Genomic DNA, 22,442 nt, shown 5'->3' on the forward strand with positions numbered 1-22,442 from the left:
TCTGTCAGGCTTTGAGAACTCTCTTCAAATCCATTTCCCACATTTCCCCCTCTGTCTTGAACAGAAAAAAACTTCTTTGATGGCTTTGTCCATCGATTGCTGTGCACAGTGAGGTACACAGAGCATCATCACTAACATTTCACTGTAAGAACCAGTGTATATAAACTTATTTTGTAAAGCTCCTTCAGCCCAGGTGCAAAACTCTATATTTCAAATAAGCCATCTAACTAAGTCATCACAGTGTGTGAGCCTTCTGTCAGGCTTTGAGAACTCCCTACAAATCCATTTCCCACAAATATTTAGGTAAAATAAATGTTAATAAACGTCCCAAATCAGTACTTGGGAGCTGGAAGTGTGAGGAGCGTGTTGGTGCTGTCAGGCTTTGAGAACTCCCTACAAATCCATTTCCCACACGTATTTAGGTAAAATAAATGTTAATAAACGTCCCAAACCAATACTTGGGAGCTGGAAGTGTGAGGAGCGTGTTGGTGCTGTCAGGCTTTGAGAACTCCCTACAAATCCATTTCCCACAAGTATTTAGGTAAAATAAATGTTAATAAATGTCCCAAACCAATACTTGGGAGCTGGAAGTGTGAGGAGCGTGTTGGTGCTGTCAGGCTTTGAGAACTCCCTACAAATCCATTTCCAACACGTATTTAGGTAAAATAAATGTTAATAAACGTCCCAAATCAATACTTGGGAGCTGGAAGTGTGAGGAGCGTGTTGGTGCTGTCCCAGTGTGAAGGGTTTTGTGTCCCTGCTCTGCAGCTGCTCCGTGCTCTCAGCCAGCTCATCCTGGACAATTTGGAGGTGCAGCGCTGGCTCTTCAAGGTGGATGATGAGCGTGGAGGGGATGGCACTGCCTTCTGTGATGTCATTTCCCACCTGGAATGCTACCCCTGGCTCCAGAGGGAACGGCAGGGACACGGCCCCGAGGCGTGGAGTGAGAGCCAGGCTCGTGTGAGTAGCAAAACTGCATCTTCTGCCTTGTCTTGGCTCTTTAATGTTCCCTGAGGTCCCTCCTCGCTGTAAATCTCTTCCCTGAGCTTTCATTTGAAGGTAAATGTTGATGTCACAGCCCAGCCTGGCTTCACAAAGCAGCACTAATTCAAATAAAACAGGGAAATATTCCAAAATATTCCAAAATATGAAGGAATGCCTGGCAGCCAACTGTGGAAGGACTTGTGTTGTAGCACTTCCTATGCAATAATGGGCAGGGTTTATACTTTTTTTTTTTGTATAAATGTTATATATGTTTTTAGCAAAAGTGAGGACATATAAAGGAAAGTTTATAGGCAGCACAGCCTGATCTCCATAGAAAATTGGAATTCTTTCCAGAGAAATTTGGAATTATTGAAACAAAGATTAATTGGGATTGGGATTAAAGTAGCTGAATTTGAAATCACTACTTTGAAATCATACAAACTGATTGCTTTTTCAGCTGGTTTTCTGTGGGTTATTTTTCCTGGATGTTTTGCCTCATTAATAACTTTTAAACCTGTATGAGGCAACACTTGTAGGTTTTGGTGATCATTAAACTCCTGCAACTTTTATTGCCAGGGGTGTTCAGGTAAGGAGATCCATCTATAAAAATCTAACTAAGGGAAACATTAGAGCATGAACTCAGGCGCTCCTGGATTCCTGAGAATCCCCAGGATTGAGAGGCTGGAAGATGATACATTTTAACTGCAGAAAAATCCATATGAAACCACACTTCATTATTCTGGTATTCCAAGAACCATTTGTAGCTTAAATATTCATTGGTATTTAAATGTGTTAATTTCAATAAGCATTTGATATTTCTGTATATCTTGCCAAATTCATTCCTAATGTAATGGTTTTAAAGCCAGAAGGAATGTATCCAGAAAAATTGTTTAATTTACATAAACTACTCATTATAGCTCCTCTTTAATTTTTTTAATTCAATCAAAAGGGGTTTGAAATTTGGGGTTGATTGAATTATATTGTATATTAAAGTTTCAAATCGGGCTGATTACGGTTCTGCTGCATTTGACAGATAAAAAATAATTCCACATTATAAAACAGAGTTCCTGATAGAAAGCTGAAGGGGTAATTCCTCTGATCTGCAAGTCAGGCAGGATGAAGCAGAGCCCTGAAAGTCCAGCCCAGTGGGACACAAAGCTCAGGATGTATCCAGGTCCTGCTCCCAGCACCTGAGTCAGGACACAACCAGGAGTCAGCAGCTCCAGTTCTATCCCTGATTTCAGTGGCATTCCCTTTTAAATTCTTTCCCTAAGTGCTTCTGCATGAAGGCCACAGTGAGCCCTGACTTCCTTTGGTTTTCCTTTTTATTCCATTTACCTCGAGCTTGGATACAACCAAGTGAGAAACCCTTAAATGCAAACACATGCTAGAAGTTGGGAAATAAACATGGAATAATGAACTTGATCTCATTTCCCAGAGTCAGCAGACAAATCCAGGCCAATGCTGACGTGGCCTTTGGCAAAGTGTTCTCCAGAGAAGCTCTGGGTTCCTGATCCCTGGCAGTGTCCCAGGCTGGACAGGGCTTGGAGCAGCCTGGGATGGTGGAAGGTGATGGGATGGGATTGAGGCCTTGTCAAGGCTGGCCTAGAACAGAGGCTGGGCAGAGTCACAGAATAAAGCAGGGATTTATTAAAGGATCTCCTCCATGGATCCACCTTGGGCAGCACCAGAGCCCAGCCAGGGCTGCCCCAGGATGAACCAAAATGGTCCCAAAATGCACGAGCGCTCCCGGGGGCTCTCACTGGGATCAGCTCTGCTCCATTTGCACCTTGCAGTTCATTGTCCCATTCCAGCTTTAGCCCAGGCACTCCCATCCTGCTTGTTTTTCTCTCTCCAGCCCACGCTGTTTGTGCTCCTGGGCCTGAGCTTTGGATCATTTGTCCTTGGTGCCCAGCTGGAGCAGGAATTGTTTTGTCTCCCTGCTCTGTGCACAGAGCTCTCCATCCCCTGATATGGAGCCCAGACCCTCACACTAAAGCAGCAGAGAATGTGAAAAATAGAAGAGCTCAAATCTGAGGCATCAGGATGATCCTGAAAATCCCTCCCAATCCAAACCTTTCTGTGATTCTGAAGTGTGGAACTTGCTGTGTTGAGCACCTTGAACGTTTGCTCCAATTTCCCTGCCTTCCACGTTTACCCTCTTTTGAAACAAGGGCTGGAAGCCTCCCCGAGCCTCAGCACCCAGAGCAGAGGATTAAAACACTCCTTTGTCAGGGAACACCATTGTAATGATCCACATTTAAACATCAAAGCAGGAGTTTGTGCTTTCATGTCCTGGTGCAATGTGGGGACCTGGTTCCTTTGATAATGAAGACGTCGTGTCACTGCCACACACAAACGGATGCTGGCAGGTTATTACAAAATTCAGCTTCTTGATGAAAGACTATCCTGCAGGCTAGGAGCACAGTGAAAAGCCTCTCCATTCTGGTGGAATTATTAGAAATGAGAACATGACTGTAAGCACTAAATTATGGTAATACTTACAAATAGCATCATTTGCATAGCAGTTTAAGACACGCCACCCAGATTTTCCTCAGTGGCGTGGAGTAGGCAACAGATTAAAAATAATGGACTTGGTGAGTTTGAACTGTGTAAAAATCTATTCCAGCTAAAAATGAGCCTGATTTTAGATTCCTCATTGCAAATACAACACTGGGGCAGACCCAAACGCACGGCAGGATTATGGATGGCTTTCACCTTGTTAACTTAATGCAGCCTCTGAGTTATCTGAACAATTAATTTGCAACTGCAGGAAGGGCTGAATTCATAAACTGCAAAATGTCTCTGAGTCCATCAGCCCCCTGTGCACTGCCCAAGTCTGTCAGCAGAGGAATTTCATCCAATGGCTCCATAGCCAGAGAACTGCTGTACATTTGGCACTTGTGGGGTTGTTTCTGGAGACATCTTCCAGTGTGGAAAACACCAGGGTTGTTGCTGTTGCTGGCCCTAGTTGTACACAAAAAAAAAAAAAGAATAAATACTGAGTCTCTTTATCAGATTAATTGTATCTTGTAGGGTGAATGATGATTGTAGGGAACAAATAAATTAATTTTTAACATCTGCAGGTCTTCTGTACAAATTCAAGTTTCAGTCACTCCACGCATAGCACAAATAGTGGTTTTGCTGCTCTAAGAATAAGTGAGTAATTTTTTGGAATATCTAGATAAAGATATCCATAATCCATATTAATATATGGTATAGCTGGGCATCTCACTCCTGCTCAAAGTCAGCAGCTCAGATTCTGGAAAATCTCACCCAAACTTTTATGGACCCTTGCTGGGAGACTCTAAATTCATGGAAAATTCTCATTATTGCTGACACAATCTCTGGCTTAGAGGGATTCTGGCTTCTTGGAGGCTGGGAGAGTATCCAAGAAATGGATATGCTCACTCTGTCTTCATATTTTCCTTTTTCTTAGGACTCAGACTCCCAGAGCTCTTCCCTTTTAGGGCAAAGAGAACATCACCTTCCTGTTGGCATTGCCTTTTTTCTTCTTTTAACAACTCCCTTTTGTACAAATACACGGGACTGCAGGGTCCCATCCTCTTGTATAAGTATGGATTTGTAGTAAATCACTAGATTAAATTACTACTGAAATTAATTTTAGAATTATCTTTTATTACCCTGTGACTTAATTAACCATCAGGACCAACAACATGGTGTGAGTTTATCTAGCAGCAAGTCTGAAAATGACAAAGATCAGGCTGGAGACAAAAAGAAAGGGATAAAGAAGGGAAAATCCAGGCATAGAATAAGACAGAAAAACAAGCTACAAATACTCTCTGAATAAGCCCTTAAAAAACTGGTGAGAGCTACAACACAATTTCAAAACTCTCCATCAAATATCTGTCATAGGGAAAAAAAAAAAGGATTTAATGCACTTGGGCAGCCCTTGCTAGAAAAATTGTTTGAGTTTTACTCCTCAAGTTGAGTCAGAGGATTTTGTCTCTGTTTCTTTTCCTAACAGGAGAATTCTTTTCCTTACAGTTAATTTCTTGCAATGAGGAAATTAGAATCTTTTCAACAGGTGACAAATCTGGACAACCTTTGGTCTGAATCACCTAAAACAAGATTTGGATGCTGCTTGCAGGATTTTGCAATGGTTGCTGTTGGGAAATAGGAATGCAAAATGCTGGATGTTCCTTTAAGTGAACCATTTTTTTTGGTCAGCTTTTAAAAGTCCTGTCGTAAGTAAGAGATGAATTTTGGAATAGTGGGGAGCAGATTGTGTCCTGCTTGGATGAATTCCATGTACCAAGATTTCCATGTCTTATTTCTTCACTGAGTTCAGGAATTCAGAGGAGGGTGTGTGTGCAAACAAATCAGGATAAAACCAACCCATCAAAAAATGTAATTTCAGAAACCTGCCACTGCCAGCACACTCCTTTGTGACCCCCTTTGAACACAGCAGAGCTTCCTAACACTGCTTTTTTCCTGATTTTTTATTAATTGATCTTAGTGTAACACCTAAAGCCCACGGAGGGGGTTCTTAGGGAAGGAGCCAGCTGTGCACGGGGAATTGCAGGTGTGGTATTTTTCCAGCCTGAAGAGGGCCAGAAACTCTGAGAGATCCCCAGAAAATGCATTTCCAGCATTTTAGCATTGCACCTAACTGATATCATGCTTCACAGGGAAAGAAAAGGAGCCCAAAGACTTCAGGAAGAGCTCGATGATGGAAAGGAGTAGTGCTGGAGGTTTCTTAGTGTGAGCACAGCAATTATTCCAAATAATTGAAATATTCATTGCACCTGCAAACAATCCTCAGTATATTAAGATTATCTGCATGTGATGAGCAAATGTGAGGTGAAATAAAGCAGAATTGTATCCCTGGGCTTGGTGAAATCCAGAATATCATCCCTGAACCACAAGCAGGGGCTCTGCAAGCTGTTGGGCTGTGTGTCCTATTGATTTAATATGCTCCTAATCAGTACATAAAGCTATAGGCCTGCAGTGTTAATTTTTCATATGCTTACAAAGTACCCTTTGATTTTCTGTCACGCGTTAATTACAGCGTTTTGCCATTAAATAGGAAGCTTTGTGTAAACTAATTACTAGGTAATCATTGTCTACCGCCAGCGTGCTGTTCCTACCTTTTATTTTATTCGAGAAATGCACAGATCTCAGTCTGGAACCACTATACCTTCCAGCCATTAGCTCTCACTAATTCATAGCATTATTGTGCTAAGATTGTAGGAGTTGTAATTGTTGTGGTATCAGTGCTGTTAATTACCGGAGTAAACAGTTGAAATGGTGCCAAGGTCTATTGTACAAGGCAGAGGAAAAGGAGGTTTAAATGTTACTTCCACCATCTGGGGACTGGAGGAGAGGCAAATGCTAGAAAACAGCAGTGAGGCAATATCAGAACTTCAGCTCCAGGGTTTGAGGCCATATGGATCCAGAATATTTTGAATCAATTGAATTTAAGTGCCAGTTTGTAGCAATAACAGTGGGGAAGGAGAGGATAAAGCAGGAGCACTAAAGAAATCTGAAATGCCTTAATGTTGGTGCAGCCAGTAAAATGCTTGCTTGGATTATTTTAAAAATGTTTGTTTTGCTAAAATCCAAAAAGTAACACATAGGCAACTCTGGGAATAAAGGGAGTTTAAGTGTGTGTTGTTTGTGAAAAACAATGCAGGTTTTGTCTGACAATCCCTGTAGCATTACAGCAATTTCCATAAAATTCCAGGGAAGTGACTCTGGGTTTTCCGTATAAGGTTTTTTTTCTTTCTGAAACCACATTTTTGGAATTCATTAGAATATTTTGTTTAAACAGAAAGGAGAGCAAGTCACAGAAGTGTAGTAAATTTATAGAGATGAAAAAAGAGGAAAGTCAATTAATTGGGAAAATAATTTTCATCTGAGGGCATCAGAATTGTTTGTGCACTTGCAGAAATCTCACTAAAATACAGAAAAGTGCACTTGCAGAAATCTCTCTAAAATACAGGAAAATGCCTTCAAACATTCCTGATCTCATTTTATATGAGAATAAACATCCCAGTGTCCTGAACTTACAAATGCTGCCTTTGAAATAAATATATGATTATTGTTTTGAAGAGAGATTTTTGAAGATCATGACAATTACGTTTTCTTTGCACTGAAGGAAGATGTGGGGAACCTTGAACCTGCAGGATGCACCTTGCAAAAGACACAATTTGGAATATTTATTTGGATTAGAAAGCAAAGTAACTAATAAAATTATCCTACTCTTCAATTAGCATTCAGTGTATAAACAAGCAGAATTATTTGAGGAGTTCACAGCACTTTGTAGATCTTTTTTCTGGCTGATTTTTGGCAGCACAGATTTGATCTTTGATTTCCCTGCGTAGATTGTTTTCCGAGCAGGGATCTGGCAGCAAATTGCAGCTGCCACTTTCGGAGTGTTTGCAAGAAATAGGAAGGATCTCTCTTCCTAAACAATCCTGGTTTATTTATTTTTTATTGGTCTGTTAGCAGATGTTGAAGTAGTTCAGGGCACAATGTAAACATGTGCTTTTCAATGGATGCTAAATAGGAAAGTGCACAATGAAAGGAGCAGTTGGGAGGGGGTTTGGAGCGGGGCAGAGGGGGTTTTGTGGGGTTTTTGTGTGTCTGTGCTTGAATTTAGAATTAAAAGGAGTGCTTGATCTTTTCTGTGCCCAAACCCTCAGCGTGCGGAGCGGCAGCGCCAGCCCGGCCGGAGAACCGTGGCCCCATGTGGTGTGAAAAAAGGAACAGCACTTGAAGGACTGGAGGTTTGAAAGGGAGCTCGGCTCCTTGTTCTGGGAGTCTGGAAGGGGCTGTTTGTGGGGTTTATTGAAGCGTGGCAGATGTGCCTCAGCCCCACAAAAACCCCTTGAGTGGGAGCGGGAGCAGCGCCGGCCGCGTCCGGCGGCGAGCGAGGATGAGCCCAGGCGAGTGCAGGATTCTGGGCTCTGTGTTCAGCACCCCCTCCATGGCAGGCAGCTGAAATGGGCCATTAGCTATCAGGGAAAATTGTCTTTGCTCCTTTCAGCAGATGGAGCAAATATTTTACAAAGCAATTTTACATAGGAAAAGCATTTGTGTGAGGCGGTAATGACGGCTGTTTGCCATGATGGGACCCGAGCTCAGAACGTGCTTTTCCAGCTCTGGGGAAGGCAAAATTGGCACTTCTTTAATTTTAAAATTTGCAGTTAACAGTGAAAAGCCCGGGCTTTAAATCAGGTGGCAAACTTTAAGTAGATAGAGGGTGCTCAGTGTGTCGCTTCCAAAGCCATTCCCAGTATTAGAGATCTCTCCATTTATTCTGTTTGCTGCGGTACTTTTGTGCTTCTGGCCAGGGTGAATGAGGAAAAAAGTGTCCAAGCAGTTTAATTTGCAAAATAGGAAATAATGGCAGTTACTTGGACATTTTGGGCAGCAGTCACTGGCTTCTTGCATGGTTGCTGGTGTCACTGAGAACACCAGAACGAGCTGGGCTGGACCAGTTCCCACCCAGGCTGGAGAAAGTTATCCCAGCTCCAGTGATCACAAGAGAGAGGATGGACTTACAAATGCCAGGAATTGTCATTGTGCCATCCAAGGGGCATAAATTGCCACAGCTCCACTGACTGCAGCAGAGCCGTGGCACTTTGTATTGCTCAGGAGCTCTCTGCTGATTTTATTCCTCTCTGGCCCACTCAGCTTTCCTTTAAAGGAATCTGGAGTTGCTTTCTTCACTCTGTTTGCTTGCAAGGTCTAAATAATTTCCTTTCCATCTGGTTTTTAGCTAAAAAGCCCTGTGTCTTACACATCCTGCTCTGCAGCCTCTTGCTTTCCCCAGATCTTTCTGCCTGTTTCTATTTCTTCTTCCTATTTATTTATTTCTCTTCTCAACGGGCTTTTCTGCTTTTCTTTCTTTTTCTTTCTGTCTCCAGCAGACTTCCTACCACTGCCTTCAACATCTGCCACGCTTGGTCCTAATTTTCTGTTGCAACTGCCTAAGAAAACCTTTCAAAATTCATCTTGCAGAAGGGTGAGAAATTATTTTCATTTAGTGGGAAAAAGCTGTAATTTTTTTTTTTTTGGTGCTTCTTCATTGTTATAAAAAGGTGCTAAACCAATTTGGAGAGAGGTAAAGATTTCTACACGATGTAAACAATATTTGGGCTGCTCATTTTTACTGCTACTAAGAAACATCAGCTGCAAGGTTTGAACAAATGCTCCCTGTTTCTGTTTAGCTGCAGCCCTGGATTGTTTTGGGCCACATCAAGAGAGAAAACATTGGTAGGCTCTGCTGGAGATACTGTCCAATTTAAATGAAATTAGCCAGCTGAGCACTGATCCTTTTAAAAGGTTTGACTTCATGAGTGAATGCTGGATCCGGGTTTGAATTTGCCTACTAAAACTCCCTATAATCAGGATTATTGCCTTTTTAGAGCTTACAGTTGCAAAAAAAAAAACCTCTCCAACCAGAATTGCAGGAGCTGATCCTTAAAGGGTGACTCCCTTCTGTGAGCACCCTGGCTGCCCAGGCATTGTGCTTGGGGCTCAAGGGAGGTTTGGCAGATTCCCTTGAATTGATTATTTCTTTAAAATCCTGCTTTGTTTCTCTCAGACAGGTTTGGTGCTCACATCCTTCACACTCACCAGAGCTGTGGCTGGATCCCTGGAAGTGTCCAAGGCCAGGATGGAACCTGGAATAGTGGCAGGGATGGAGTGGGATGGGATTTAAGTTCCCTCCCAACCCAAACCATTCCAGGATTCCATGATTAATGATCCTAAAGCACCATCCTTAGATGTGCAAGAAGAACTTCCAAAAGGCAGAGAAAAAGTCCCTTGGAAGTTCTGATTTTGCAGCCAGGTCAGGGAGGTTTCTTCCACAGCCACGTGTGATCCTCCAGCTCTGTGTGAGAGACAGCTCAGAACTGTAGCACTGGAAATTTGTGTCCCAGTTTAATTGTTCCTGACACAACCTTGGGCACAGCACTCCCAAATGCCTCCACATCCAGCAGAGATTTCTGGGTTTTTTTTTTCCCCAGTGTGATTTATCAAAATCCTCCAGGCAGCCGCTGCACACCTCTTGCTTTGTTTGTTTTTATATTTCTGTTTAAATTGCTCAATACCCCACGTCAGCAGGTCTCAGGGATGAGGTGGGAGTGACAGAGGTGTTGCTGGGTGCACTGCCAGCTGGGGTCTGATTTGTGGGGCAGCAATTCCAGGCCATCCATCATGGCTCACATCCTCTCTCCAAAGCTGAGAGGATTTTCATGAGCCACCTCAGCCTGTGCCTTGTTAGCTCAGCAATAATTCAGCACAAACACAAACCCACCCAAGGCCAATGGATATTTGCTCACTGCTCTGCTGTTTCAGCCAGCTCAGCCCATCCAAAACCAAAATTCCTCCTTCAGACCCTGAGGAAATGAGCAGGTAAAGACCTGAAGTTGGGTGAATTCTGAGTTTAGATCTCATATTTTATGTGCTCCTTTGGTTTTGGGTAAATTCTGAGTTTGAATCTCATATTTTATGTGCTCCTTTGGTTTTGGGTAAATTCTGAGTTTGAATCTCATATTTTATGTGCTCCTTTGTTTTTGGGTAAATTCTGAGCTTGGATCTCATGTTTTATATGCTCCTTTGTTTTTTGGGTAAATTCTGAGCTTGGATCTCGTGTTTTATATGCTCCTTTGTTTTTTTTGGGTAAATTCTGAGCTTGAGTCTCATGTTTTATGTGCTCCTTTGTTTTTGCCATGAGGTTGTGCTGCGTAGTGTATTGATCTACTGACTAAAACCATTTTAAACCCCTTTTTCTGTGATATTTTTAAAGTCAAGAACATCTTTTTCTCCTTATTATATGATAGGAGCCCCCACATCCCATATCAGCATCACCATTTAAGCACCTCCATATTTTTAAGGTATTTTCCCCCTTCCATGGCTGGGCAGCTGAGGCCCAGGTGGAAAATCCCTTTCCTGCAGTCTCAGGGTGGCTGCAGCCAGGAGCAGGGTTTATCCAGCTCTCCTGCATGCAGAGTTCATCCCAGATTCCCCAGCTGTCCAGAGGAGCTCTGGCTGCCCCTGGATCCCTGGAAATGTCCAAGGTTGGGTGGGCTTGGAGCAGCCTGGGGCAGTGGGAGGTGTCCCTGCCATGGCACTGGATGGGATTTAAATTCCCTTCCCCCCCAAACCATCCAGTGATTCCAATCATTGCTCCATCCTCCTCGTGCTGGTAGGCAAACCACAGCGGAGTCATTCTGGATTTGCATTTTTGGTAACTTTACATCGTGTGCTCCACGACAAAGCCCATCTCCACAAACCCACTGCTCCGGAAAAAAAAAAAAAAAAAAAAAAAAAAAACCAGCTTTGATTTTTTATTTGCTATTCTTAGCTGTCAGCCAGGAGGTTTCCTCGTGTTCCTCCAGAGCCTGGGATGAAGTGATTGTGGCTGAGGACATTGGCAGGACCAGAGGAGGGCTGGTCATTGCTGCAGCACGGGGTGCTGAGGAGAGGGGATGGAAAACAGAGGAAAGAGCCCCGGGGGAGCAGGGGGAGGCTCATGAAGCAGCAAGAAAAGGAGCCTGAAGCAATCCAGTCAGGGTCCTTGCACTTTATATGCTCCTGTTCTTCTGGCACTTTGGGGAGCAGTAAAAGCAGAGCAGTTACTTGCTGTATTTAATGGGGCTGGGCTGTGTGTGTGATAATAAAGAATTTAAAACTAGGAAAAAAAGCCTGCTTTAGCTGTGGAGTGACTAATCAAATTCCACCAAAGACACAGGCACTTGGGAATTTGTTACAGATATTTTACAGATTTAAAAGGATATCTCCTCCTGCTTTAGAAATGCTTTTGTTTGATTGTTCCTTTTTTTTTTTTTTTTCTTTCTTCTATCTGAAGGGTATTTGGGTTGATAGAAGAGCTTAAACATAGAACCAGCAAAACTATTGCTGGCATATGTGACTATTTCAATATGCTGCTTCAAAATACAAGCAATGTACAAGTTATTGACTGCTGCTATTGATCCCCAAGCAGTTACCAAGTACTTGGCATTTTCAGATGCCAGATCCAATTATTGATATAAATTATAATGCAAAAGATGCTGTGCTGAGAGGGGGATTGGCTTTCAGAGAAGGACAGTTTGCAGGAGGAGGGAAGAGGAGCAAGTAGAAAAATTAAAAAAGGCTTCCTGACTGTGGGTAAACAGTAACCACATTTTTTTTTTTTTTTTGCCTGTTGGAGGCCTAGTTTTTAATCACCCCACAAGCAGTTTTCATTTCTGTAGTAAAATTGCTTGTGGTTCTATTTAATTTGTTTCTGCAGGAGCTAGCTTTGGTGAAGATCTCCCAGGAGCTGCCGGGCCTTTTAGCACAGCACGTACAGCCAGTCAATGAGAAACGATTCCCTACATGGGAAAAATTCCTCCAAACATTTCTTACTCAAGGTAAATAAGACTGCAAAGTCGCTGGGAAGTGTTAGAAGGAGTAATTATGCCATATTGTCTGCCATATTCTTGTTAGTCTTGGGCCCATTTAAATATTTATCTCCTTTTATTTCTCCATTATGCTTCAAATGTTCATTTACCAATGAATTATAGGCCACTGTTCTGTCATTCATTTGTCCTATCCAAGCTTTTACTCCATATTAATCCTGGATTCTGAATCCATGAGCACCAGCTCCTTAATCCTTGGGTGCTGCACCAAAGGCTGTCACATCTGGGGTAAATTTTTAGGGAATTCCAGCATGTGAGGTAAATGTGAGAATATTTAATATATAGATTTTTTAATGGATTTCTTTATGGAAGAGACAAGGATGAATCAAAGCCTTGACAGTATTTTTCTTTTTAAATAATGCCACTTAACACACCTAGTACCAATTTTATTAAATAGCAGTTTATCCCAACAAATTGGGTTATGGCATTATATGCAAGGAAAAGGCAAATCCAGAATGCCAGGCAGTTACCTTGGTGATTTTCCTATGGCAGACCATGCTGGAAGTTGTTATTCCCGTGCCAAATTCCTCCTGTGGGTGAATGCCACAGGCAGACTCTTATCTAAGACCATTACATGGATGGGAGTCTCCAAGATGAGCTCACAGCAGGAGTCACCATCCCCCAGATCCCAGCGTTGCATTTCCCAGCTGTTCTGGGCTGGTGTTGAGCAGGATTCACTCCTGCCACCCCAGAGCCAGCTGTGGGATTGATCCACTCTGGAAGTGGGAATGAAAAGCCGCTAATTAAACTCCTTTCTCCTCCAAGAGATCCACGACTCTGGCTCTGCTGCTCCCCTTGCACTGATTTATTTGATTTATTTGCTGGATCTCCAATCCCCCCCTGGAGCTCCACCCCGTGCACTCTGAAGGGCAGCACTGGTGGGTTGGATCCCAGGAGAATTCCTTTCCAATTCCAGGTGGGGTGATCGAAGCCTTCCCGTCCTCGGGCAGCGTCACCAACCTGACGGTGGATCTGCTGATAGAGCCCACGGGGGAGGTGACACTGCTGTCATCTGGAGATCAGCTCCACGCTGAGGGGCCCCTCAGATCTTCTGGCACCACCATCCCGCAGCGTTCCGTGGATCCTGAGGTTCTTAAAGCTCTCTGCTTGAAAATTGGGGAGGCCTGTAAATCCAGAGGAGTGCTTGGCTACTTCTCCGTGGACTTCGTGGCTTTCACCCATCCCCAGACGAGGGAGCAGCAGGTGAGTGGGGCAGGTTTGTTACCTCACCCTGTCTCCCTGAGACTGAGAAACTCCAGCTTTTCCACAGAACTCCAAAAAATACCAGGAGAAAGCTTTGCCCTTTGGAACAAACAATTTCCAGACTCCGGGGCATGTGAGCTGAGGGAAGCACAGGGGTATCTCACAGCACCAAATGTAGGCCTGAGGCATCTCCTTGTTTTTTACCTCTCCTGACATTGTTTTCTTCTGGAATCTTCGCTGAGGACCTCGGTGTTTAGGATGTGTTTGACTGTAAAAGGGAACATCCCTGGATTTTAAGGCTGTGGGGAGCTGGGGAACTTTGAGGTTTTTGGGAACTGACAGCATTGTAAGGGTGGCTGTGGTGAACCAGAGACTCAGAATAATCATGGAATGGTTTGGGTAGGAAGGAACCTTAAAAATAATCTCATTCCAACCCCTCACTCTAGCACCTTCCACTGTCCCAGGTTTCTCCAAACTCCCTCCAGCCTGGCCTTGGACACGTGCAGGGGTCCAGGGGCTGCCACAGCTTCTCTGGGCACCTGTGCCAGGGCCTGGCCCTCACAGAGGTTTGAGAGCTCTGGAAGTCAGATCCCAGTTACAATTTGACTCCCAAAATGGATGTGCACAGGCATTGTAATCAGAACTCTGGGTGAGCCATACTGGACAAGTTCCATGGAAGGTTCTTTGAAAAGAGGAAGGGGTGACATTGTCACCCACGGAAATCCGTGGGAGTTCTGCCAATTGCTCCACTCAGGCCAGGAGGTCACTGAAATGCAGGAGTGCTTCCTGGATTATTAGGGTTGTGACATTTCCTGGCACAAACAAGGACACATTAAATCATTTAGTGATTCTTGTGGCTTCTTGGAATTCCTGTCTGTTCCATCTTGGTTTTCTTCCCTTGTTCCCAGCTAATTTTTACCCTAACATTTCCTATGTTTATCAGCACGTACCACAACTTTAACATTATTTAAGCACAGGTTTTTAAATTTAACTGGATGTGGAGGCAATTAATGAGGCCATCTGGCTTGGGAGAGAGAGATCACACAAAGGCTTGTGTTTCTGAAAGCACCATTTTTTTGGCAAACAAGAAATCCTATCAGACCCTTGGAACATTTGCTCACTCCTTTCACAAGTGTCCCCCTGAATGCAGGAGGTGGGAGGCTCAGATGCATTTCCTGGAAGTACAGGATACTCAGGAATTCTTTCCAAGTGTGTTTTACAGAAAATGCTGATCTTTGGAGCAGTAGGAGAAAAGGGTGGATGAGGAACAATGTGTGTTGTCACAGAGCTCAGTGGGAAGACAGAGACTTGGCTGCCAGGAGATCCAAGGGGCAGGGAAATCTGGGACTCCACACAATTCCTTGTTTGCCTCAGGAATCTGTTTCCATCTCCGTTTCAGGCACCTGTGCCTTGATCCTGAGGGGAAGGGAGATGTGGAGATGCTGTTTTCAGTGTCTTGGGGAAGAAGTGGAGGTGCATCATTTGGAGTGAATCCCTTTGAGTGATTCCCACTTCATTTTCCACAATGATCATTCCAAGCAAAGCCTTGGCCCCTCAGAGTGAAATCCTGCCCAGACTGTCAGATCCCAGCTGGGAGCTGCACCCAAATAAATCCCCTGGACTGAGTGGGAATATTTAAACACATCGACTTCCTTACATAAGAATTTGGAGAAGCAGGATCCTAAGCCACCTTTTCCATGGGTCTGATGGCTTTTGCACAGCCCCAGCCTCTCCCAGCAGCCGAGAGGGAATAATTAATTGGATAAAGTGCTGGGGTTGGACAATTCCCACAGCGTCCCAAGGTCCCTCCAGACAGAACATAACACATTTTTATGTCCTATTTTCCAACAAGAGCCACGGTGTTGTCATCAACCATCTCCCAACCCTATATCCAGCAGGACAGAGGAGTTGCAGAGCCCTAAAATTGGAGTTTTTGGGCGAGCCCCAGCCCATGCCAGCAGCTGCCACGAGATGGCAGCCGGATGAGAGCCTGCCAGCGCCGCCCCAATCAATCCTGCAGGTTTCAAAAGTCATAAAAGCCACTCTCTTTCCAACGCCCCGGCTGCATGAATATTTTACTAATTGACATTTTTACGGTATCACTCAAGCACTTCTTTAAAACTAGCACGGGTGCTCTTCACAATAACGCAGCCGTCGATAGCAGCAGCAGATAAAACAGTTAAACCAGAGAGAGCCGAGCTGTAACTTAGTAACTCTTTAAGAATTTATGTTTCCTTCCCTTCTCAAGTTTACATTCTAAAGCTGAAGCGTTTTTATGGAAGCTGTAAAGAATTCCAGCATAATTGTGACTTTATTCACTGGAGATGTCTTAGCACAAAGCGCTGGCCCTGAAGCTGTGTGTGCCAAAGGAGAATCCCCTGGAAGCAAATGTTTCCTTGGATAAACAGCCAGCAAGTCTTGCAGGATGTATTTCTAACTATTTTTTTTTTTCCATTGGTGGGGTTCTGGAGAGTCCTAATCTGTTCTGTGTTTAGCTTGATCTAAAACCAGTCTTAAATCTACCTAAAATCTTAACTACTGCCTCTACCTTTGGCCTCTGAAAATCAAATATCACTTCTAGGCTGTTCTGTTCCAGCTTAATTTCTGAACATAAATTCTGAAAATCCCCACATTTCAGATGAAGAGTCCTTGTGTTCTGCTAATTTTCCCATGGAATCCTGTCAGGATTTGACACCCCCAATCATAAATGTGTACAGTTCCATCCGTGCCCTTATTGTGTATGCTCAGAAAATGGGGATGGGCTCAATAATAGACATTTGTTAATCTGTAGGATTGTACCATTCTTTACTTAAACTTCACCTTTGCACAGGTCATCTCCTAAGAGCTCCTGATTCACTGGGGGAGATGATTTATGTGGCCAGGCCCCTTGTCCAGGCCCCGTGTTCTCCCATTTCTGTAGCAGCACAAAGGGGATTTAAAGGACATTTTTGTGTTTCCATGGCAAAAGGGAATCCCCTGCTAGGATAAAGCTGGAAAATCTTGTGCCATCTGATCCTTCTTCCTTTCTCCCCCGCGTCAGGGATGTTCTGGGACACATCCAGGGCAGGAGGGGACATGGCCACAACCACTCAGAGAGTCCTGAGCCAGGAAAACAATCCTTGGGGGTGATCCCAGCTGGCACCGAGGAGTGACCATTTGGCTGCTCTGAGTTCCAACAGGGGTGGTTCAGCCCCAGGCTCAGGGATGAAAGGAGGTGGACAGGTGGCTTCCAGCCATGTTTGCCTTCCTCCTTCTCCTTCTCCTTCTCCTTCTCCTCCTCCTCCCCACACCTTAAACTGGAAAATGCAAAATATTCCCATGACTTCACCTAAGGAGGACATGAAGCCCAAGGAGGTTTTGGAGCTCTCCTTTGTTACAGCAGGGGAGGGGATGGACACCTTCCTTCATCCCCCCTGTTGATCCAGACCCTTCATTTTGTAGGCAGCAGCAGAAATTGGGCTGAGATGATGAAACCACGTCCAAAAACGATTTAATCCCCTCTGGAAGCAAACAGAAACTCCTTAAACCAGTATTTGGTCAATCTCATCATTTCCAGCACAAGGTTGCCCTGCTAGAAGCTTTTTCTGTTCTTCCCTGCTCTCCCAGCCCCTTCCTTGGGCAAGCTGGAGCCATTCCCTGGAGCAGGAGAGCTCTGTCCTTCCCAGAGCAGCTCCTGGGCACGTGCCAGCGGGCACTGGAGCCAGCCTGGCACGCTGGGGCTTTGTTTAGATGGTGTGAAATGGATCACACGAGTAATTAATGGGTTTTTATCTCCGCCTGAAATGAAAACAATGTCATTTGCTCGTGTTTTAATTGTCGGCACTGACCAGGTGGGAGCTGGGGAGTAACTCCTGCCCCACACCTGGGAGGGTTTGTGTGAATCCCTGGGAGGGGGGAATGGATTTATCCACTGCTGATGGCTGCTTTGTTAATGTTTTATCTGCTGTTAAGTCCTCAGCCCATTCCCTGCATTTTTGCTCTGGGACTCACTTCAGTCACAGGGATGTTGGGGCTTAACCTTTTTTAGGGTCCCCTTTCAGTCCAGCTGCCTCCTGCAGCTCTCTTTTTGTGCTCAGCAAAGCTTCCAGGTGTGGATTTTGAGGTCAGGTGTCTGGATTAAGAGCAAACACTTCATTTGGAGGCAGTGAACAGCCCTCAGATATCCAAGATTTTCAGTCCCTGGTTCCCTCACGAAGCTCTGCCACTTTTTTCTGAGGGCAAATTTTTCATTGAGAGTGTAAAACCCAGCTCAGACGAGATCTAGGACATATTGACACAGATTTGTTGATAATATTTATCAAAATTAATGGAACACTCCTACCATGTGAATAGTTTATAATTATTATTTGGCTCATTGAAAAGGTTGGCACACACTGGAAAAGGAGAAATGGACAGCAGAGTTCTTCCTGTCTCACAGAAGTGGTGATAAACAATAAATTATTGAAGAAAATTAAGTATTATAATTGGGGAACATTCCCCTATTACTAAGTAAAGCCAACCATTAGCATCCAATTTGCATTTTAGACCGTGCAGCAGGAAATATTTAAGTTGACAAATAGGATATTTAATACAGCAACAGATACTTGGCAGTTAGACATTAACAACTGTTACTGGGGTGATTTATTCCCCATTATCCAAAGGGCATTACTCTGTGCATATGATTCTGAAATTAACTCTGGTTTTCCAAGAGGCCTTGGCTGCCTGACCCCTTAATATCCTTATAATGAGTCCATTTACCATTCCAGGGCTGAGGCAAGTTGTTCACTGGGAGATTTGTTTTAAGGGGTCCTCTGTAGGGCAGCTCTTGGTGTGTGGGAACATTTCTCACAGGCAGGGGTAGGCACGGGGATTTTTTTAAGTGGGAAAAACTCCTGGGAAAACCAAGCTCTGCTTATTGGGGTGGAGGAGCCTTGCAGAAGCAATCCATGGTGCTTCCCTCAGCCTCCCTGAAAGATAATTTCTGAAGTTACACAAGAGTTCTGGTTGTTCCTCTTTGGAAGGGGTTTGTGGAATCACAGAATCCCGGAGAGGTTTGGGTGGGAAGGGACCCTAAATCCCATCCAGTGCCACCTCCTGCCATTGCAGGGACACTTTCCACGGTCCCAGGCTGCTCCCAGCCCTGTCCAACCTGGCCTGGGGCACTGCCAGGGATCCAGGGGCTGCCACAGCTGCTCTGGGCACCTGTGCCAGGGCCTGCTCGTCCTCACAGCCAGCAATTCCTTCCTCACATCTTCATCACTGCCAGCCCTGCCCCAGCACCAGGGAGCCAAAAGCAGGAATGCCAACAGAGAGGACAAAACCAGGCAGAGATGTTCCTTCACAATTGCTGAATTTTGCTCTTCTTGTTGTTCCTTTTAATTTATTTGAATGCCCCTTTTTGGTTTGTGATTAGGTGTGGGCAACAGACCTTGACCTTTGCTACAGTGACCAGCTGGCCCTGAGTCAGCTCCTGGTGTACCTGACAGATGGAAATCTGGATTGTGGCTCCAGCATCCTGCAAGCACCTCTGGGAGCAAAGGAAAGCAAAAGCCAAGGGGTTCAGCACGAGGGGACAAAACCTGTAAGCAGTGATGTGTTCCCAAATAGAACCATTCCCAATTCATGGAACCATTCCCAATCCATGCTCTCTTCTAGAGGAGCTGAATCTGCTCCCTTCAGGTTTGAAACTGCTGCTCTTGGATTTTACCAGGTAATGAAGGCATGGGCTAACAGCACAGCAGGACTTAAAGTGGAACAGCCTCATCCCTAGAAGTGCTCAAAGCCAGGCTGGACAGGGCTTGGAGCACCCTGGGATGTCCCAGGTGTCCCTGCCCATGGCAGGGGGTGGAATGGGATCAGCTTTAAGGTCCCTTCCCACCCAAATATTCTGGAAAATGGGAAGAAAGGTCTTTAGAAAAGTCAGCCTAAGAAGTGTCTGTCTGTGTACATACACGTATGGATAGAAAACAAAACCTCTGCCATGTTTTGACAGAAGATTCACAGCTCCCTTTTCTCCAGCCATAGAGGAGGGAATGTATCACCATTCCAAAAATGTCATGGAGCTGTAATTTAGAGGTTAACGAGCTCTTGATCCATTGTTCTCGTCAGGCAACCACTTTTAGTTGGAGAGAAGTAAATTACATCTGATTAGTCCCAGTAGTCCAAGTTTTAGAAATGAAAAGTAATCAGCTAGCAACTTTTTTTTAAAATTAAAATTCTGTCAGAATTAACATAAATTGTTATTATATGCTTTATTTTTAATTCTTTCTCTGTTTCTGAGATTTTTATCTCCTGAAGAGTTAACTACAAGACTGCAGTCTCCCAGGGAAAGAGAAAAAGAAACAAACCAAGAGACAAATGTTTTTACTGCACATGATCTGTAATGAATGATTAAGTAAAACACTTTGTGTAAAATTATGATGTTAATAATGATTCTGTCCCTTTTAATTTATTAGATATTCTCCATGCTGGTAGGGCTGATTTTGATAAAACGGAGCAGCCCCGCAGTTTGTGCGAGGGTTTTATTTTTAGAACTCCTTCTTTGAAAGAACAAATTTCCTAGATACTGCTGCTCCTGTAATTATGTACAAAACCAATCACTCATTATAGTTAGGATACATTATCTTCTAGACAGATGAGGCTAAATAAGCAACACATTAATAATTCATCCTGCAGTTCATTATGCATGTGTATGCATGCTTTGTAGCTGAAATAAGCACCTCATCAACCTGATGCCAACCCTTAAACAATAGTTCTGTGTTATTGCAGCCACATTCAAGTTTACGCTTGTTAAACTGCTGCTTGGATTATTTTATCAAGCATTCATTTATTTGTGGTCCCCTACTGCAGAGAAACAGATTTTGGAAGCTCCTTTTTTAAGTTAATGACTTGAGCAATGGGTGTTATTAATTCTCAGAATATTATAAACATGATTAATTTTCAGGCGGAGATGTATTAGATCAGGATTTCAGCTATGTCAACTTAAATGAGTCAATGTCAAAACAAATATCATTTTAGGGAAAATACTGTAAATTACAGGCTTTGATGTGCAGTGTCCCTGCTCCCAGGGACATTAAAAATAACACCAGGAAAGCCCTGGTTTAGAACAGCTCTGCTCAGAGCTCCTCAAAGCAACATCTCTGTTCTTCTGGCACTGGTGAGAGTTTAAACTTGATGCAGCACCGACCTTTGTCCAAGGGGGAGAGAGGGCAGGGTCAGTGGGAATAAATATTGGGAATAAATTCCTCCCTGGGAGGGTGGGCAGGCCCTGGCACAGGTGCCCAGAGGAGCTGTGGCTGCCCTGGATCCCTGGAATGTCCAAGGCCAGGTTGGATTCAGTGCTCTCACAGGGCTCAGTGACCACTGAAGCTGTGAAAACACCAAAATGTGGTTCATAAAGAGCAATTCTGTGGATCTGATCTGTCAAACTGGGGTTTATGGAAATGTCTGTGTCCAGGAGCAGGGGTTCCTCCAAATGGAGCCTTACTCCACACTGAGTTCACTGGCAAAAAGCCATTTATGGAATCACAGAATCCCAGCATGGTTTGGGTGGGAAGGGACCTTTAAGCTCATCCCATTCCCCCCCTGCCATGGCAGGGACACCTTCCACTGTCCCAGGCTGCTCCAAACCCTGTCCAGCCTGACCTTGGACATTGCCAGGGATCCAGGGGCAGCCCCAGCTGCTCTGGAAAATCCATTCCAGGGCCTGCCCACCCTCACAGGGGACACTTTTTTCCCCAGTATCCCACCTAACCCCACCCTCTATCAGTTTGAAGCCATTTCTTGTCCTGTTCCTCCATCCCTTGTGAAAAGTCAGTCAGTAATTTAGCATTTAGCTGTTGGGTTCTGGTAGGAGCTGGTGTGCCAGTGAGCAATCCTGGGTGAAAAGTCAGTAATTTAGCATTTAGCTGTTGGGCTCTGGTATGAACTGGTGTGCCAGTGAGCAATCCTGGGTGAAAAGTCAGTAATTTAGCATTTAGCTGTTGGGCTCTGGTATGAACTGGTGTGAAAATGAGGGATCCTGGGTGAAAAGTCAGTAATTTAGCATTTAGCTGTTGGGCTCTGGTATGAACTGGTGTGCCAGTGAGCAATCCTGGGTGAAAAGTCACTAATTTAGCATTTAGCTGTTGGGCTCTGGTATGAACTGGTGTGCCAGTGAGCAATCCTGGGTGAAAAGTCAGTAATTTAGCATTTAGCTGTTGGGCTCTGGTAGGAGCTGGTGTGCCAGTGAGCAATCCTGGGTTGTTCTCTGCAGCCTGCCCCCAGCAGCCCCTGGTGTGCCGTGGCCAGCAGCCAGCTGAGGCATTCCAGCCTCTCAGGGATCTCCTACAACCTCCTCCTCCACATGTGCAAAGCTCGTGGGATTGGATTTGACCTCCAGGTATGAACAGGAAAGATGAGGAGATGTGATATTCCTCCTGCAGAATTGTTCATAAAGTCTTTCATGATAAAACCACTTCTAGCAATGTAAATCATAAATCATGGAATTGGTAGGGTTGAAAAAGACTTCTAACATCATCCAACCATCAACCCACCACCCCCATGTTCACCACTAAATCATGTCCTCAGTGGCCACATCCACCTGGTTTTCTTTCAATTTAACTGTGTGTAAGACTTTTAGGGGTTAACCTGCTTCTTGATAAAAATAACTGTGTAAGGAGATCATTTTAAAGATACTTTTGACCATCTCTTACTGCTTTGGAAGCCAAATATTTGCTGTGGAATAAACTCTGCTGCATTTATCGTATTCTCTACAATAAGTTAGAGCAATATTCTTTTTAAACTGAGCAAGAATTCCTTACACACAATTCCAAACCAGCCCTCCTTAGTTTGGCTGTGTGC

The 22,442-nt window shown here is 44.2% G+C and overlaps 1 protein-coding gene and 1 long non-coding RNA gene across 18 annotated transcripts in view; both read left to right on the top strand.

Annotated features, from left to right (window-relative positions):
- The window catches only part of IQCH (IQ motif containing H), a 55,497-nt gene that overhangs the window by 27,055 nt on the left and 6,000 nt on the right, over nucleotides 1-22,442 (top strand). For 8 of the 17 annotated variants that reach the window (XM_053954846.1, XM_053954852.1, XM_053954839.1 and 5 more), the window contains 6 exons: nucleotides 769-960; nucleotides 7,653-7,736; nucleotides 12,251-12,371; nucleotides 13,336-13,622; nucleotides 19,015-19,182; nucleotides 21,856-21,981. In XM_053954846.1, coding sequence (XP_053810821.1) covers nucleotides 769-960; nucleotides 7,653-7,736; nucleotides 12,251-12,371; nucleotides 13,336-13,622; nucleotides 19,015-19,182; nucleotides 21,856-21,981 — 978 coding nt within the window. Of the gene's footprint in view, nucleotides 1-768; nucleotides 961-7,652; nucleotides 7,737-12,250; nucleotides 12,372-13,335; nucleotides 13,623-14,086; nucleotides 14,412-15,021; nucleotides 15,085-19,014; nucleotides 19,183-19,256; nucleotides 19,312-21,855; nucleotides 21,982-22,442 lie in introns of those variants that run through there. The other 9 variants (XM_053954847.1, XM_053954857.1, XM_053954844.1 and 6 more) reach the window with 7 other exon arrangements.
- Nucleotides 967-5,652, top strand: LOC128794706 (uncharacterized). Its single transcript, XR_008433236.1, has 3 exons — nucleotides 967-1,059; nucleotides 5,465-5,530; nucleotides 5,637-5,652. It is a non-coding gene; the product is annotated as an uncharacterized LOC128794706 (long non-coding RNA).

This window comes from Vidua chalybeata, chromosome 13 (genome assembly GCF_026979565.1).
Source record: "Vidua chalybeata isolate OUT-0048 chromosome 13, bVidCha1 merged haplotype, whole genome shotgun sequence".
NCBI lineage: Eukaryota > Metazoa > Chordata > Aves > Passeriformes > Viduidae > Vidua > Vidua chalybeata.